Source organism: Balearica regulorum, chromosome 3, assembly GCF_011004875.1.
Source record: "Balearica regulorum gibbericeps isolate bBalReg1 chromosome 3, bBalReg1.pri, whole genome shotgun sequence".
NCBI lineage: Eukaryota > Metazoa > Chordata > Aves > Gruiformes > Gruidae > Balearica > Balearica regulorum.
The window spans coordinates 101,862,186-101,879,335 of NC_046186.1; the positions used below are offsets into that span (position 1 = coordinate 101,862,186).

The 17,150-nt window shown below is 48.0% G+C and overlaps 1 protein-coding gene across 2 annotated transcripts in view; it reads left to right on the top strand.

Moving 5' to 3' along the window:
* The window catches only part of VASH2 (vasohibin 2), a 35,449-nt gene that overhangs the window by 14,763 nt on the left and 3,536 nt on the right, over window positions 1–17,150 (top strand). For both annotated transcript variants that reach the window (XM_075749231.1, XM_075749232.1), the window contains 3 exons: window positions 1,763–1,837; window positions 11,012–11,393; window positions 13,290–13,405. In XM_075749231.1, coding sequence (XP_075605346.1) covers window positions 1,763–1,837; window positions 11,012–11,393; window positions 13,290–13,405 — 573 coding nt within the window. The remainder of the gene's footprint in view (window positions 1–1,762; window positions 1,838–11,011; window positions 11,394–13,289; window positions 13,406–17,150) is intronic.

Here is a 17,150-nt window from a genome sequence, read left to right on the forward strand (position 1 = left end):
TGTTAGAAGACCTGATGCTGCATGTGATGACGAGGCAGCTCCAGCATAGTTACTGTGTTTGCTGACCCTGCTGCCGACAGGCATAGGTGTAGACCTGAGGAGGAGATGCTGGCCCTGTCCCTTGGACCATGTTAACCACTTACACCACACTAAATGGCTTGAAGCTTTACAACTTGAGCGTTTTCTTGCCTCTGATACACATTCATAATCAGCTGTGCTTCTCCTCCTCTTCCTGTGGCGCTAGAAGACAGGAAATTCAGTGGGTCATCTTGTTTGTGGGTACCTCCCATGTATGATCTGCATGTAATACTTCTCTGGACAGAGACGGGGCTTTGCAGTGGCTGCTGCTGTGACAAGCACTGAGGACCCACTGTGGGGGATGAAGGGGCCCCATTGTGTGCCCTCACTGGAGCTGCTCCCTGCTTCCAGCAATGGGGTTTCTGTGGCTGATTGTGAGCATGTAGGAGGCAGGCTAACTCTAATCTGTCTTCTGTACTGCAGGCAGAGTGTAAAGGGCGGTTGTTTACAAATGAAAAGATAATTTCTAACTTGGATAAATGGGACACGGAATGGCTGTGACAGGCTGTAATAGCGGTGGGAGCTGTATTGCCATTTGCTCTCAATACAAGCTTTAAAATGCATGAGGTGGGTGATTTAGAAAGTGGGAAAAACAGACTAGTGATTTCAGATGCATATTTTCATAATCTTCTCTAATACAAATATTTTTATCATTTAATGCCTATTTCCCTAGTGTGGGGATCTGTTTACAAAGCTCTTATCAGGAAAAGGATACAGATAGAGAAGACTTCAAAATAGAAGTCATTCTTTGGTTTGATTTTTAGCTTTGCTTTTTTTTGGTGTTTCATTAAATATGACTCTTCTGGCCTTTTCTATCTCCTTCCAGTATTTTTTTTAACTCTCCAAGATTTCAGGATCTGCTTGTGGAAGGGGATAGGGTATCTAGTTGGCTGATGGTGCAGTGTCAGTCTGGCATGACAGCTTTCTGAGCTGAGCTTAGAGGCTTGTTTCCTATCACATTGTTGTCCCTGTCAGATAACTCTACTCTAAAGATAGAGATCAGAAAGTTACTAAACTCTGTGAACTTGCAAGATCCTGAGCCTGCACAGTTTCTTACATTCCTGCAGGAAATCCTATGGTTTTTACCACTTTCCCAGTCCACAGGAGGTGGGGAGCAGCAGCAAGATGATAACTCAGCTTGCAGTGGTGTGAGGTATCTGTGTTGGTAGAGCTTTCTGCAGAGCAGGCTTCAGTAAAAAGGCATTAAATTCTTGTCTGCACCTACAGGCTCACAGAGGCCTTTGTAGCTTTCAGGGGGCCATCATGTAACCATCCTCTCTCTCCTGTTTTTCCAGAGGAGAGCTGGGGTTATTCTGAAAGTAAGCTAAATTTGGTCCTGCTGTGGGAGCTTGCATGATTGTCAGCTTTTGCAGCTCAGCAGGGCTTTATGTTAGTCTGAAGTGATGCTCATGGGGTTGCTGGTACAGGCAGAGAGGATTGCATTCCTCCAACCCATCTTCAGAGGCTGGAAGGCACTGGGATGCCAAACACCCATTATTTTACTTATTTTTTTTTTTCCAGCCATCCTGGAGAATTCAACAGGGCTCTGGCAAGTTGCTGAAGAGGAGAATCAAGTTCACCAGTGCTTGCTTAGAACCGGAGGCACCTGGCTCTTGGTGTATGAGAGGACCCTTTGATTCTTGTTGAACTGAAAGAACTGAAAACCTTTTTGTTTCTGTCCTAGGTTAATGGAGACAGCAAAAGAAATGACCAGGGAGTCCTTACCTATCAAATGCCTTGAAGCAGTTATCCTGGGGATGTATCCTTTCACATGCTTGTGGCTTTTTCCACTGCAGCTCTGTTGAATATATTGCCCTTCCCAGATGGTGTTTGAGATGATCAGAACCAAAGGTGAGTGCCAGCAGCTCAGGGAACTGCCGTGGTATTGATCAACAAGTTAGCGATCTGCCTAGGTTTGTCAGTAAGGAGCTTGGATGCCATGTGCCTGGTTCACAGTGTCGTTCTCAGGCTGGGCCGACTTTGCCTCCTGCCCTGGTAATCGGCATAACATCAGGATCTGACCCAAAGTGCCCAGATAAGTGATTCATCTACACAATCCCTGTTTTCTTCATTACTATTTCTCTGCCAGTTATTGTCAGAACTTGGTAACACCTGAGGAATGTGGGTTCTGTCCTATGTCTAATGTTTACATGGCAAAGTCACATTTAGGTTTTGTCTCTCAGCCCACAGCTGTGCAGAAATGCATTACACTTTACCTTAACATAATACTTGCTTCCTATTCAGTTTCAGAAAAAACCCCAAGAATATTTTGGTTTAGAGACTGACTTGCTGCTTGACCCTCTTGTGCTCTCACTGATAAACTAACCCTTGTCATCCTAAAATGCTAGAGGAGGGCAAGGCAGGCTTACAGGAATAATTAGATGCCAGATATGTCTTACCCCAAGATCAAGCTTGATTTAAGACAAAACAAAAACCCAACCCAAAATAAATCCCGGAGCAAACCAGCTTCTGGCATGTCTGTGGCGTTGTGCTTGCTGCTGCTGCCCCCTGTCGTGGGAGAAGCATCTGGCAGAGCCTGGCAGGTGTTGGCTCATGAGAAGGGGTGGCTGCTGTGGGGGTGGGAAGGGGACGTGGGCTGAGCAAGTGTGTGGTGTGTGAGACTTGCCGCTGGATGCGGTCCCTGCTGTGCTGGGAGGTCTGTGGTGTGCACTGGGTGCGCTCTGCTCCCTGTGTGCCAGGGGTGGGCTTCAGGTCTGAGTTTGAAAGGTGGCTCTGGCTGATGGGGCTTCCCATGCAAAATGCTGGCAGGATCTGCATGCAGTTAGGGGGACGGGAAACCTGGGGGGCTTGATGTCAGCAGGAGACTAAAACTGATGCCCACCCAGAAAGAGAAATTATGTCAGTGGATCTGTTGTGCTTGCCCTTGTGTCAGGGTTGTGTCCCAAGCTATTCAGGGACCAAAGGAATGGGGGAAATAATTGCTAGGTAGAGTTGATGCTGCTCTGCAGTACTGATAAGTGTCAGCGTGGCTTCTAGTGCTGTATTTCTAGCACTGAACTGATTATTCCACATACAACACAAGCAGAGGGTGATTAGTGGTGTACAGATGACCATGGTGACCTAAAAGTATTTTTGCAGATCTGAAAGTTTTGACCACTTTATTTTCATTTGGAAAGAGGTGTTTTTCCTGCTTGGCTCAAACCTGAGTTTTGTTCAATTTTTTTTTGAATGGTGAGGGAAGCAAAATAGTTGAAAGCTATGTTTTATAATATTTGGTGTCATCTGAAGTGTCTTTGGACTTTTAAGATTTGGATGAATCTTTCTGTCTCTAGATGCTACTTTAAAAAAATATCTTTATGGAAAACTTTTTTAGTTGAGATTACCTAATGAGAAGGCTTAGGCAGGGGAGGGTATGGGACAGGCCTGCCTTCCTATGACTTCTACTTGCTATTTTGGAAATCTCCTGTGTGAGAACAGGGACTGTCTGCTGGGATGGTGGTCCAGTAACAGATGTGTTAAACTTTAAAAGATTCATGCAATATAAAACCTAAGTATTTTGCCTGAGGTGTGGGTGCACAGAGTGTAGCGGTGGTGACTGGATAGGCTGTCTGAATACGCATGCTTTTGAAAGTGGCTGGTACGAAGCCTGTGTCTGTGCGGAACCTTGTGGTGCCCTGCTGCACGTGTACCATGTGGGTTTTTGGGAGGCTTCTTTGTGACAGCATGTGGAAAAGTTTGCTGATTTTTCTCAGCTGTGAGATTTTTATCTTCAGCATTGCCCTCTGGATGCAGACATGGTGAGGCCAGCAGCTGCGACTTGCTTTCCAAGGTTAGGCAGTTACCAGATAAGAGATGTGCTTACCCTCTCCTGAGTGTCAAACCAATGTCATCACATATGCCTGAGCTGGGCATCCCTGCGTTTGTGTGCTAACCTCTGGTTCCCTTCTCTGTCTCTGGAAATAAGGTACTGCTTGTAACTTGTGTGCTGGCAGGCTTTGCCACGTTGCTTGGATACCGAAAAGAGCACAGCCCACTACAGCAGACCCTTGGTATGAGCCTTCATTCAAAGGCTGACTTGCACAGAGCAGCTTAGCAAGATGTCATTTTAATTGAGCTGCTTGCTGGCTTGTGCAATTGCCTTTTACTGTGTGACTTCTTGTAAAACACTTCTGTAATCCCTCTTGGTGCAGAATTAAGTTTTGCATAATTGCCTTTGCACGAGATCTTGAAGCATTTTTATATGGCAATGAGTTAAAATACTGAGCTACCCTGGTCTGCATGCACCAAGGGAGCAGCTGCTGTGAGATGACCATACAAATCTTCCAGTATTATTTTGCAACAATCTGCAAGGCTGCTTTTCTCTGTGTAGCTGTCTGAACTGGCTTTGTATCTCTCTGCTTACATGCTCTGCTTGCCAGTGCCTAACCAGAGGCATTCCTCCTGCTGTCTTCCCCAGGGCATTTCTCAGTTCAGTTGTAAATCAGCTGACTAACGGTGCATTCAGGGCATTCTTTCTGATCAAGGATAGAAAGTGACTTGTGCTCAAGAAAGGGAATAGTAAACCAAAAAGTGCCAAAGGAATTTTATCCGTGCTCTATTTGCTTTATTAAAATGGGGAGACCAAAATATCAGAGGACGAGAGGGAAGTGGCACGGTACATCCATCCACGGGGAGTCTCGCAGAGTGTGTCTGTCGGGTGAACGTAATTCACTCCTATTGCATTCAGTGTGCCTCTCCCACTTCGTGTGAGGTAATGGTCAGACCCATGTAGTGTATTAGACCTCCCACCATCCAATCATATCATTAAACAAGGAAGTGGAGAGCAGAACTGCCTCAGGAGGGACAAATGATTTAATAGCTTCTGCACTATGCCTTCTGCGCATTTAATCAGTGGGTGATGTTTATCGCCACTGGAGACCCGGCCCCATCCTGTTCCTCCTGTCTAGCAGGTACATCCCTGGGCTGGGAGCGAGTGTTTTCAGTGAGGAGGAGAGTGTCTTGCTGCAGTCATTGGAGGATATCAATGTCTCCGCAGTACCCCTCTTTGTCTCCTGCATGCTTGTCCACAGCTTGACCCACTTGCTAACTGAAAAACAGGCAAGAAGGGTCCTGCTGAATGTCTACCAGGGTCCCTCTGGTAGCTGCGAAGAGCTTGTAATCACTTCCATTATCAATGTCTAATCATAAGCCTGTTGCCTCAGACTGCAGCTGGGCACTGGAGAACAGGGACCTCAAAACGAGTGATGCCTGCCTGGCAGCCTTGCTTTGGGGGGCTGAGCCAGCTGCTCCAGCTATTCCTTCATGGGCACTGGAGCTGCTGGGGTGGAAGCCAGGTTCTCTGTGCAGATGACATCCAGATGTGAGCTTAGTAGCGCTCTGCCTCACAGTAAGCAATTGCAAACCTGGGATCTCGGCGCTTGTGGAGCCTGTGGGAAATGCTGTCTGACTCAAGGCTGTGGTTGGAAACTTCAAGTATTTACTGCTGGTCATCAGAGGCCCTCTGACATTGCAAGCAGTTGTTTGCTTGGAAAAATAGCTCTTCTGTTTTTGCTGAAGCCTTATCTGAGGGTTTTGAAGCATGAGGCTTACTTTCCTCCTGCTCCATCTCCTCACTCTGAGCTAGTGGCTTCAGCATTGGCAGCATAAATAAAGCTTCCTCCTCACTCCTCTTGGCCTGCTCTCATCCTCTCCAGCTTGCTTGGGCCCTGTGGCACAGCCTGCCGCAATGGCTTGGGGCACTTGCTCATGCTTCCCCAGCTCTTATTAGCAGCAGGAGAAGAGGGGACCAGACACCCTGTGGCTTTGTGTGCTCATGTCAATCAGGCCTCAGCAAAACACACCCTTGCTGGGTTTTAAAACACGAAGCACTGCAATGTCATCTTGTCCAAGTTAAATAAGGGAGAATTTCAGACTAATAAATAACAAATTGATTAGCTGAAGTGGTGCAACGGGCACTCATTTGCTCAATATCAGGTTCATCTGGCTTTCCCTTTTCTGTCTTTGGTTTGCAAGGCAGAGTGGGACTTGTAGCAGAGACACCAGAAGGTGTCAGGCGTGGTGCTGGGTCTTCCTGCAGCTGGAGGAGAAGCGCTTGTGAGTCTGGGCACTGGGACAACTGGGTGCTTAGACCTGCTTGGGATCAGCCTTGGCAGGCTGGTCTGGTCAAACAATTGATGCCAGCACTTAAATCTGAAACCTGAGTGTCTGGGTTTGTTTCAAGCTGCTGTGGGTACTGCAGGGCCTTGCTGCACTGACTTACCTTTGGGCTTTTTACCTTCAGAGCTCTGAGGAGAAGGGTCTCTCCGTGTCCCCTGCCTCTGGGGGTCTCTGCAGGTCTGGGTCCCTCTTGGTGCTGCAGGAAGGGGGCACGGTGCAGGGATGGCACTCACATCCTCGCCAGCCACTAACGCACCCCTTGCACAGTCACTGCCTGTCAGCTTGGCAAAGGCACCAGGATTTTTTCCCTGCAGCTAAACTCCCATTGGAGCTGGTTTAGAGGCAGGTGGGCTGAGGTCCTTGCAGTGTGTCCCCTTGCCTCCTGTTCAGCCAGCTGTGGTTTCTAGTGGTGGTGGGAAAACTGCTGGTAGCAAGTAACCTGAGCTCACCTAGCCATGGTGAGCCAGTTGCTGTCCGATGGGTGCTATCAGCTGCTAAGACCTATTTCCAGAAATGTTCAAAGCCCAGAGTCACAGTGCTGGCATGTGCAAATATCCTATTCAGATTATTGATTAATAATTTAAAAAAAAAACAACAAAAAACAAGAGAACACTTTTTCTAAAAGTTGCTGCTGGCAAATAAACAAGGTGAAGGGCTTCAAGTCTGTCTGTCTGGGAACTGCTGGGTGCTCTGCATTGAGGGCACCTGTGTAGGGAAGGGTCTGTATTGGGGGGGAAAATGCTGGGACTTATTTATGGGACTTTTTTGATATTAGAGTTCACCAGGAAATAAAAAAAGAACAAAAAAATAATTACGAAGGGCATTGGTTGAGTCATTGTAAGAGTGTGCAGATTTAAAGAAAACCCATCCAGATGCTTTCTGCTCCAGAGTTTTAAAACTAAGGGGTTGACTCAGCTAAACCTTAACTAATTCTCCCCTTTTCCTTTGAACTAAGGATGCTATTCCTCATTTGCCCCCACTGCCCAGGAAGATCCGGCTGGTGGCCAGAGTGCAGGTTTTGCGTCCCAAGTCTTGCTTATATTTAGGACTGGGATCTCAATGTCTCCCAAATATGCAAGCTAGGTTGTGTGTGAGCATGGGTGGCAAAGGTGATGGGGCTATGGGAAGCACAGCGACCTGTGACTCAGAGGATGCTGTGCTTGTGTTGACTCACAGATCTGTAGGAGCTGCGTGCTGGCATGGGAAGTCTGGCACTTTCTGCAGGCTTCTAGCACTATTGGTGTGCTCAAGAAAGCGTACTTGTTAATAGAGCCATATTGGTTTACCCCGATGGCCTGTTACCCCCACAGCATGTTGTATGCTTTGGGCCCAATTCTTCTCTCACTCCTTTGACCCAAACCTGTCTTTCAAAATCAGCCTCCTGGGGTAAGAGAGCAGAATTCATCAGTTGCTGAATACATGCAGCCCTGGCCAGCAGGGATTAGTGGCTCTGCGGGGTAGAAGAAATTGAGGTTGAAGGATTAGTATGAGGCTGCAGAAGAGCTGAGAGTCTGGGTGGGCAGGCTTGGGGAATCTCTGAGGGATGGGGACATGCTGTACCAACCCACTCTCCTGAGACTCTGGTAGAGCTCCAGGTATTATCCTTATGTATTTCCTGGGTGTGGGGGAAGAGGAGGGATATTGGGGCTAGAGATGGCCAGCCAGATTAGCGTCCTCTCCCTCCAAGGAGATCAGTATCCCTCAGTGCTGTTTTTGCTGCTCTGATTTACATGAAGACCTGGGATCGGGAGGCCACTGGAGCTTTCATTACAGCTGCTTTTGCCCTCTGCTGCTCTGTGCTGCTTCTATATTGTGGCACATAATTTACTCCCTGTCTCTCCATCCTGCAGTTACAGTCCCAGCTCAAAAGTGTGATTACAGCTGTGGCATCGCTGTGTCATTGCCTTTTGTTTGCCACAATACAGCTCTCCTTGGGCAGAGCAGAAAGGAAAAGAAATAATAATGATGCATGGACGGAGGGGAAGATCTGATGTGCCTTTCCAGCCCGTTTGGTATGTATTTCATCTTGGGTGGGGACTCTCATTAACTAGTCACTCAGCAGAAGCAACCTGTACCTAAAGGTTAATTTCCGCAGTGGTTGTTGCTGGGTTATTTGATGGTGGGTAATTTCCATCCTCAAAAGATTCTTTTACTCCTACGTAGTATTTAATGAGATTAAATCGCACCTTCTCTAAGACCTTGTGACAGAAGTGTGTATGTGTGGCAGGTGGCCACCAAAGCTTTGTGTGGACTTAACAGAAAGGCACTCGGGGTGCAGAGAGAAAACCCTTTCATAATGAGGGGGAAAAATAGTGGTGATGTTTGAAAGCTTCATAGGTGTTAATAAAAGATACTGCTTTTTCAGTTACACAGAATGATAAATACAATGGGCTTCTGCAAGAATCTGTCTGTAGGACACAAATTATTGTAACATGACTTTGATGTACACAGAATGCTCCTTTTAAGGCCTGGAGCAAGGTGACCTTTTAAATGAGGTGACTGTGGGCTAAGTTTTCCAGTTGATATAATGGTGCTGAGCCCCATTCTGACCTTGCACTGTATTTATAATCTTTAATTCTACTGATGGTGGGCGGTTTTCTTGGAGAAGCTAGTTCTAATGCAACAGCAATCCAGCGAGACCACCAAAGGCAATAGAGCTATTTCTGTTCCGTGTTGGTGTAGCTGATATCGCAGTGAGTTTTGACAATTGCTGCAGGGTGTTTATGTTTGATGTAGGTGGGGCAGCAGATGGGCAGAGGTTGGTGCACGTAGCCTTGGCTGAGTGAGGGGTTGTGTGCGTGGTAGAGGTGTGTGCTCTGCTTTGCACGCTCATCCAGGCTTACTGTCCTGCAGATCCTGAAGTGCACCAGGAGCTGTGCTCATAGTGTTGTCTGTTCCTATACCCTCTAATACGTTTTCTCCAGACTGCTAAAGTTGATGACATCTAGCACTGAATGCAATTAAATAGGTTTGACATTGAACTGAAAAACTTCCCTGTGGCTGTTTTAAAAGATTTCTGCCAATGTGGTTTTTTTCCTTGCATTTTTTTTTTGTACAGAGGTTTAACTCCTTGCTGTAGACCTCAGATTCTGGGCAGTTCATTAATCTCCAGCGACTTGGTTTCTGTGTTCACCTGGAGGGCAAAAGTTTGAATATGTGAAATTCAACAAGCGTCAGGTGGATGACATACTTCCTTGAGAAAATGCTTTAGAGACAGATGAAAGCTGCTAGATGCTTTCCTGCATCCCTGTAGAGAGAAGTGAAACGCAGGGTGTGGGCAGGGGGTCAGCATCCCAGGGACTTGCACTCTGGTGAGGTGGGGTGTCAGGCTGGGCAGAGCCAGAACTGAGCCCGAATTGTGTTTTACAGTATTCCTACAAAGGCTTTTAGTGTTCTCAGTTTCCCAGCAGCTGTCACACAGCCATGCTATGCAGACAGGGGAGGAAGGCTGGCTGCAGCAACATCCTAGGGCATCTTAACTGTGCAGTGGCTCTTGTTTTGCTGCTGTTACAGACCTCCATTTGGGGCATGGGGTAAGTGGAGGACGGGATGCTGGTGATTTCCAGAGCAGGACCCTGGTCTGAGCTGGTTTCCTCAGCTTCAGTGGGGACTGACCCCACTCCTCTCTTCTTCAGGCTGCCCTGACGCTGTGCTGCCCCGACGCTGTGCTGCCCCTCAGGCTGATGTATTTTGTAGTTGCACTGCCCTGACCAACCACCTTGACCATGTCTGCCTACGGAATGGCTCTGGAGTTACAGCAGGTGCCTCTGGCTGGAGTAACCCCAGGCTGGAGTGTCTTGCTGCAGCCTTTTCTGGTCATCCCTCCTCCATTCCCCAGGCATGGGTGGGGGTCTCAGCTGCAGAGGGGAAGGGCACCCGCTGTCCCAGGGGCCAAGCGTCAGCATGTGGAACCAGGGTGGGTCTCAGCTGTCTGGGGATTAGCAGCAGGGAGACAAGTGCAACGTAGGCGTTGATGCAAACCTGCTTGCGTGAGGGGGGAATCTCAGTCTCTCCTCCCCCTGGTGCAGGTCAGCAGCCTCCCAAGATGATCTGGGACCTGCGCGTAGTTCCCCTCTGAGATCACCTGCTATGCTGTTATGGAGCTCAGCCCTGGTCTCCACACGTGGTGCGTTTGAAATGGCCAGCCAGTGGTTCAGGGGATGTGTTTTGCTTTTTAAAAGCATTTGTTCCTGACCATGTCTTTGTGCTTATCTAATTAATTATCCATCTGGGGGCTTTACTTTGTTCATCTCAGCAATGTACAAGGGTAACATGCAAAAACATTCTTGTATAAGGAGTGGCCATGCTGACGGCTGGTTTACAGATGGAAAGGCAGACTGTCACCCTGGAGAGGAATAAATTCAGAGTTTTTATACTGCTTGAAGATGTTGGAAAATGAGGATCAATAACCTGAGTCGTACCAAGCTCCAGCATGAAACAGAGGGAAACTCTATTCCCTTTCAGGAGCATGAGAGTTTGATGTTGGTATCAGATGGGGGAGTTCCCACAGATCTGGGGAGGGTGGTCTCTCTTCTGGCATGCTGACCCAAACACTGGTTTGTTTTTTTTTTCCCTTCCCTTCAAGCATGGTTAAGAGTCAGGCCCTTCCCTGCCTGAACCATTGCATTTTATTTTCCAAGCAGTGAAATAAGCTTTGGCAGCATAGACTGTTTCTGGGGCACAGCAAGAATAAATTTGTGTTTGCAAGAAAGCACTTGTCCTGGCAGTTAAAAATAACTGCTAAAGATGTCTTACAGGTGTAACCGTGCATGCTCCCTTCCCAGTGCCGTTGTTGCCTTGACGCAGCGCACACCAGATACTTAACAAATGGGCAGCCCTCCGTGGAACGATTCCCCATCAGCTTTAAAACCCACTTCTCAGGGAACTATTTTCATCACGTGGTGCTCGGGATTTACTGCAATGGCCGGTACGGCTCGCTGGGCATGAGCAGACGATCAGATCTGATGGACAAACCTCTAACTTACCGGACTCTGAGCGACCTCATCTTTGAATTTGAAGACTCCTATAAAAAGTACTTGCATTCAGTCAAAAAAGTAAAAATCGGACTATATGTCCCGCACGAGCCTCACAGCTTTCAGCCCATTGAGTGGAAACAGCTGGTCCTCAATGTATCCAAAATGATGCGCACAGAAGTCAGGAAGGAGCTGGAGAAGTTTGCCAGGGATATGAGGATGAAGGTAGGTGCGTGCACCTGGGCAGTGGACTCAGAGGTGGGTGTGCCTAGTCCCATCCTGCAGAGGTTGGTCTTGCTCCATGTCAGCAGACTGACCCCAGCCTGAGATTAAGATGGTATCAGGTGGGCTGGGGGTGTGTTTACACCTGTCTCAGTGGTTCTCCCACACAGTTTGGCATGTTTTCAAACCCTTATAGCTATTTTTTAGTTCAAAGATCTCCTTTTCAGCCTAGGAAACGCTTGAACCTGTACTTGTCCCTGACCATCAAGGAGCTATTGCCTAGTTTGCTTTTCTCACCAACTCAGGAAAAAGGTGGCTCGGAAGAACTGGTGTGCCTGGGGCTGGTAGGGTGGGTGGCCTGGTCACAGGTAGGGATCTTTGCTCTTTGTACCTGAGCTGCAAGGGGTGCCATGGGACAACCAGGTTGGTGGCTGCTTCTCCTTGCAGGGCAGGCCGGTGGAACTTGCCCTGCGCCACCTGATGCCCCTCACCCGTGGCTAAATCACAAAGTAGGTTACATGGGAAGGGGGAGGAAAGCCAGTCCTTGACAGGCTGGTGCTTTCCTACTGGCTGGTTGGATTCAAAGAGCCCAGAGGGGGAGGATGGGGAGACAGGGCAGGCTGCCAGGGGGCTGAAGAGTTTGGCTGCCCTTGGGGATGAGGGCTGTCCCTGACTGTGCCTCTGGGGCTGGCGTGGGCAAAGAACTGGTTGTGGTCATGGTGGAAAGGGATTTGGTGCCTTTCCAGCCTGCTGCTGGCAGCAGGAGCAGAGCAGGTGTGTTGCTAAGTATGGGGCTGGCTCTTGTGGAGAGGCATGCGGTATCGCATCCAAGTTATTCTGGGTTCCCGTCCCCTGCCCTGCTGAGGAATGGCTCTTACGTAGCAACCACGTGCCTTTTTGGCTGAGGCACCTGCCCCCTTGCCCTGACCTTGAGGTGAGTGTCACCAGTGGCATCGTAGCCCTACATCCTGCTGCCACCTCTCCTGCCCTGCCAAGGATTTTTGAGGACCAACTTGTACCATACTGTCACCTTAAGTACATGTGCTTGATTACAGATGTAATGAAGCTTTTTTTCCTCTGTCTTCTCTATTCATGCACTTTTAATACCACCTAGAGAGCAAATAGCTGAAGCAGGCTCTACTTGAGGAAGTCCATATGGGTGGATGACTTAATGAACTTAGTACTTGTTTTTGATAGAGGGACCAGCTCTGTGTGTGTGCTGAGCTGTGACATTGGGTCCAGTCCTTGTAAGTGCCTCAAGGCCAGGACCGTAGCCCTGAACCCTTGAAGGCTGAAGGCCGGGCATCTGACTCTTCCCTTGAGTTAATTCAGAATTTGAGCTGCTTGATTCAGAGGACTTCCATTGTGAGGGGGCTGATTTTGGAGGATCAGGTCTTAAAAATAGCCTGGAGTGTGAGTGTCATGCTGATGGACTCCTGAGGTTGGAGGACCTGGGGGATGCAGGCGAGTGTACAAATGGACAGGAGACCTACTGAAAAGTCCCACTGTCGCATAGACTAGAACTGCCAGCCTGGGTGGTGATTGCCACTGGAGAGGGCGATTTCGCTGCATGAGTTTGCTTCAGCTGAGGCTGAAAGCTGTTTTTCTTGCTATTGCCAGCTCTGAAGAAAGCTGTGGTTGAGACTTCTTTTTCAGTATTTAGCTGGGAACTGCATTGGTGACACCAACTAATTTCAGCAGGGGGCCACTGAACAGCTATCGCATAACTGCTTTGGGTTCCTCTTAACCTGGGCTGGGTTTGAATAAGCCCCAAGGGACCCGAAGGCTCTTTGTGTGCCATCCCCGCTACTGTATGAGGCCCTTTATTTTTATTTTTTATTTTCAGTGAATCATTGCCTCTATCGAATGCCTTTTCCTTCCCTCCCCCTTCTCTCACAGATTCTGAAACCCTCAAGTGCCCATTCTCCGATGAAAGAGAGAACACGGGGTAAGTCATTGTCCCCTCACCGAAGGCAAGCCAGCCCTCAGAGACGCGCATGCAGAAGAGACAAATCGTGAGTATTCCTGCTGCCATCACTGGTGGGTCAGAAGTTGAGGGTGATGGCATGTTATTTTGGTTGCCTGAGAGGTTCCAGAAGCCACTGGTACTGTTGATGTCCTAGCACTGCTGTGCTTACTGCTGCCTGGTGGCCCCTCTGTGTGGTGCCCTTGGAGGCCTCAGTGGCCTTTGCTTGGTTAAATTCTATGGGGTGTTGGACGACTGTGAAAGTGGAAGTGTGGATTTCTCCTTTTCTTTTTTTCAGTCTTTATCCAGCCCACTTTCTGGAGAAATGAACCTAGCCTGGCTTGCAGGGGACCTGTACAGGAAGGAAAGTAGTTTCATCACATCTAAGGGTGTTCAGACATAGGTATTAAAAACAGGAGGATGTATCTGCTGTCAGTGGTGGGGTGCTCTGCTGTCATGGTCACTGAGACAGAAATTGGATTCTCCGTGATGAGCCTTTGTATGGAGCTGTTCTGATGGGGTGCTTTTTGCTGAGGACTCTGCGAGTTACAGGGATGGTGAGAAAAGTAAACCTTTTCTCTTCTTGCCAAAGCTGAAACATCACTTGAATTGTATTCTTTGATTTTAATTGGCTTAAAAAAAAACCCAGACCACTTCCCTCGTGCGTCGTAGCTAATAGTTTTTCTTTAACTGTCAGGGGAAGGATGGACTAACTACACGCAATACCTCTAAATGGATAAAACTGAGCTTTCAGATCACACAAGCCTTTTACAGCCACTGGCAATTCAGACTCCCATACCTTAGATGTGGAAGAGTTGAGTTTTAGCTGTGTTGCTTCATGCCAGGAAGCTGACAACTGTGAAAGCCTATACGTAACCCAGATTAGTCACATATTTATGATCATTGCTTTTTAAATAGGCTCACAGACTACTGTCTCAGCACTTATTTATTTATTTTAAAGCAGCTAACAAAGACATTAGACTAACCTTCTAAAGATAACTTCAAGATACTTTAGCAGCAGATGATTTCACAGCAGGCTTTTATTTTTACATGTGAATTCACACTCAGTCCACGATGCTGTACTTTGGGCTTCATCACTGAGAGCTCCTTGTTTAGTGCATGGATAATTATAGTTGTAATGGGCTTTGCTACTGCAGGCTTCTTCACCTCCTGGATTTGCTTTGAGGGATGGTTTTGTCCTTGGGTTTCTGATAGCGCTTCTGTAAATGCTGGAGTGGGTCATGTATGTCTGGAGAGAACAGTGCATCTCGCTGGGCTTGGAGACTCACCAGTTGGGCTGTTTTCCCACGAGGGCTGCTGGGCATGTGGCTGTTCTGCAGTGGCTGGTTTTTCCTTGGCAGCTTTGCTTTTCCAGGGCAGAAAGACAAGTGAAGTACTGGTGGCCTTGCAGTGGCTTCAGTGTCTGTACTTGCTTGGTGGTTCTGCTGTGTTGGTCTGTATCTAGAGCAAATTGTGTGTTATTCTAAAATAAACCCATGGTCACCGTGATACAAGATCCAAGACCCAACTGTGACATGATGTGGGGAGCAGGAGACTGAGAGCAGACTCCACGAGACCTTCATCTCTGCTTTGGCGGGAGGCATTGAAGCGTCTCTGAGCAGGTGGGAGCTCTTGCAACATGTGCTTTGTGGCTGGATGACAGCCCCACGGGTTGTGCACAGCCCCCTTGCAAGCCTGCCCAGCACACTTGGAAGCAAAAGGGGAGTTGAAGGAGCTTTTGGCAGGTCCAGGGCCCTTGAACAGACCCAGGAGGCTGCTCTCTGTTAGAAAAGTGATGCCAGGGAGAACAACTGAGTTCCTGGTGTTAAAATGATGCTTTTGTGCCGTGGTGCTGGTGGCTCAAAGGCTGACTCTGCCTTTTGCCCCAGCGGGAGTGATGCTGCAGAGGACTGCACTGCTGTAGGGAGTTCCCTGCTGGTGATAAACCCTGTTCGTTTCCAAAACTGTGACCTGCTGGTTGCTGCGATGGGAGGTCTCTGAGATCCGAAGGGGGAATGGCATCCCCTCATCAGAGATGAGCTGAATGACACATACCAGCATGTTAATGTGGGCTGAGAAATACAAGAGGGGAAATTGGGTATCTTCTTCCACACATTGATGGATTTTTGAGAACGTAGTTGCCGTGAGAGGCCTTTGTGTTATGCACAGAAGAGGAAAAACTTTCAAGCTTGCTAGGCTTTAGGCTGAAATCCTTGCTAAAGAATGGCCGTGCTTATCAACGCTGTTTTTGTTTCTTTGTGGATCTCTTGCATGCTGTAATTACAGCTTTTTAGAGCTTGCAGGGGAGGGGGAGAGAAGTGTTTTGCTCTAGTGCGAGCTGGCAGGGGCTGAATAACACATTCGTTTGAGAGGTTTCACCTGCTGATGACAAGCTGTTACTACAGCCTGGTTTTTGTCAACAATAAAATTATATGGGCCTGCTGGGAGAAATCCCAGTGAAAAATATGTGAACTGGAAGATCTTTGCTGGATTGTTTCTGAAGGACAAAGGCTGAAGCGGTGCGTAAGGACAGAAATGGATTTTAATGCATCAACCCTTTTAACGTCTCATCCTGATTCCTTACTAGTTGGTTAGGTACATGCCAGTGGTGGCCGCTAGCAAGCCCGCAATAGGGTTTAGCATGGAAGTACAGCTACAAGGCAGGTGGGGTGAGTTGCAGGACATGGGGGGCAATGCAGTAAGCAGTATGTGCCTGGCTAGGAGACTGGTGTGTAGTCACATTGCAGCTCATTAGCGGAGCTACGTAACAGTCCATGTGTGATCCTGCTAAGGGCAGCCAGCAGACAGGATGAATAGAGAGGATGTAGAGTGGTGTGAATCGGTCTGGTAAGGTAAAGCTTTACTGTGTCTACTTGTCCATCCTCTAGAGTCCCAAACCAGGAGCATGCAGTAAATTGCAAGCAACTGTGCTGGAACAGGCAACGCAGTGCTTCATCCTCATTAGAAGTGCTTGGAGTTGGAGGGGTTTAGGAGTGTTGATATGAGTTTGGAAGGGAGTGTCATGCAGTAGTCTGAAGCAATCTCTGCTCCTACATGTCAGTTCACCAGATCTCTTTCCTTTTAATTTCATACAGAGGCTTAACACATGCATGCTTGGTGAGTGTCATAGCAACACTGGCCTTGTGTGCTTCTGGCCTCACTTAGCTGCTGAAAGGAAAATTCTGTTAGCCCATTACATTAGGATGGGCAAGGGGGCAGGATTATATTAAGATGTGCAAAATCAAGCAGAGCCAATGCAGACAACTCATGAATAGTGTGCACAGCTTATTCAGGTGCTCATCATCATGGCACTTCAGACAGGAGGTGTGATCTGATACAGCAGAGGTCCCTTGCTTCACAGGAGATGTTTGATGTCAGGACACTTGCCATCCAAGGAGAATAGGAGCTGCAGTGCCCCTGTTCCAACAAATCCTTGCATTTTCCTAAAACCCTGAAGAGAAACTTTAAGGAGAACAGTACGTTTGTAGCTACAAACTAGAGAATTACCATGGAGTGGACATGGGCATGTTGCCATGGGTGTGCAGTGACTCTCCATCTCTCTTGGATAATAATTACAGAAGGTAGAACCATCTAGGTGTGCTTTAATTAAAACCATATTCTGGCTTTAATTGGAGGGAGGAGAAACTGTAGGAAGGGAAGAAGATCCCTAAATTTGAGGGAGGAAGGAAGGACACTTTGGAACATAAAACACATCTCTTCCTGGTCTGCAACTTCTACGTGAGCTCTGAGGGATGCAGCTTCTAACAGCCTGCCTGCTGCCTCTCTTGTGGCCA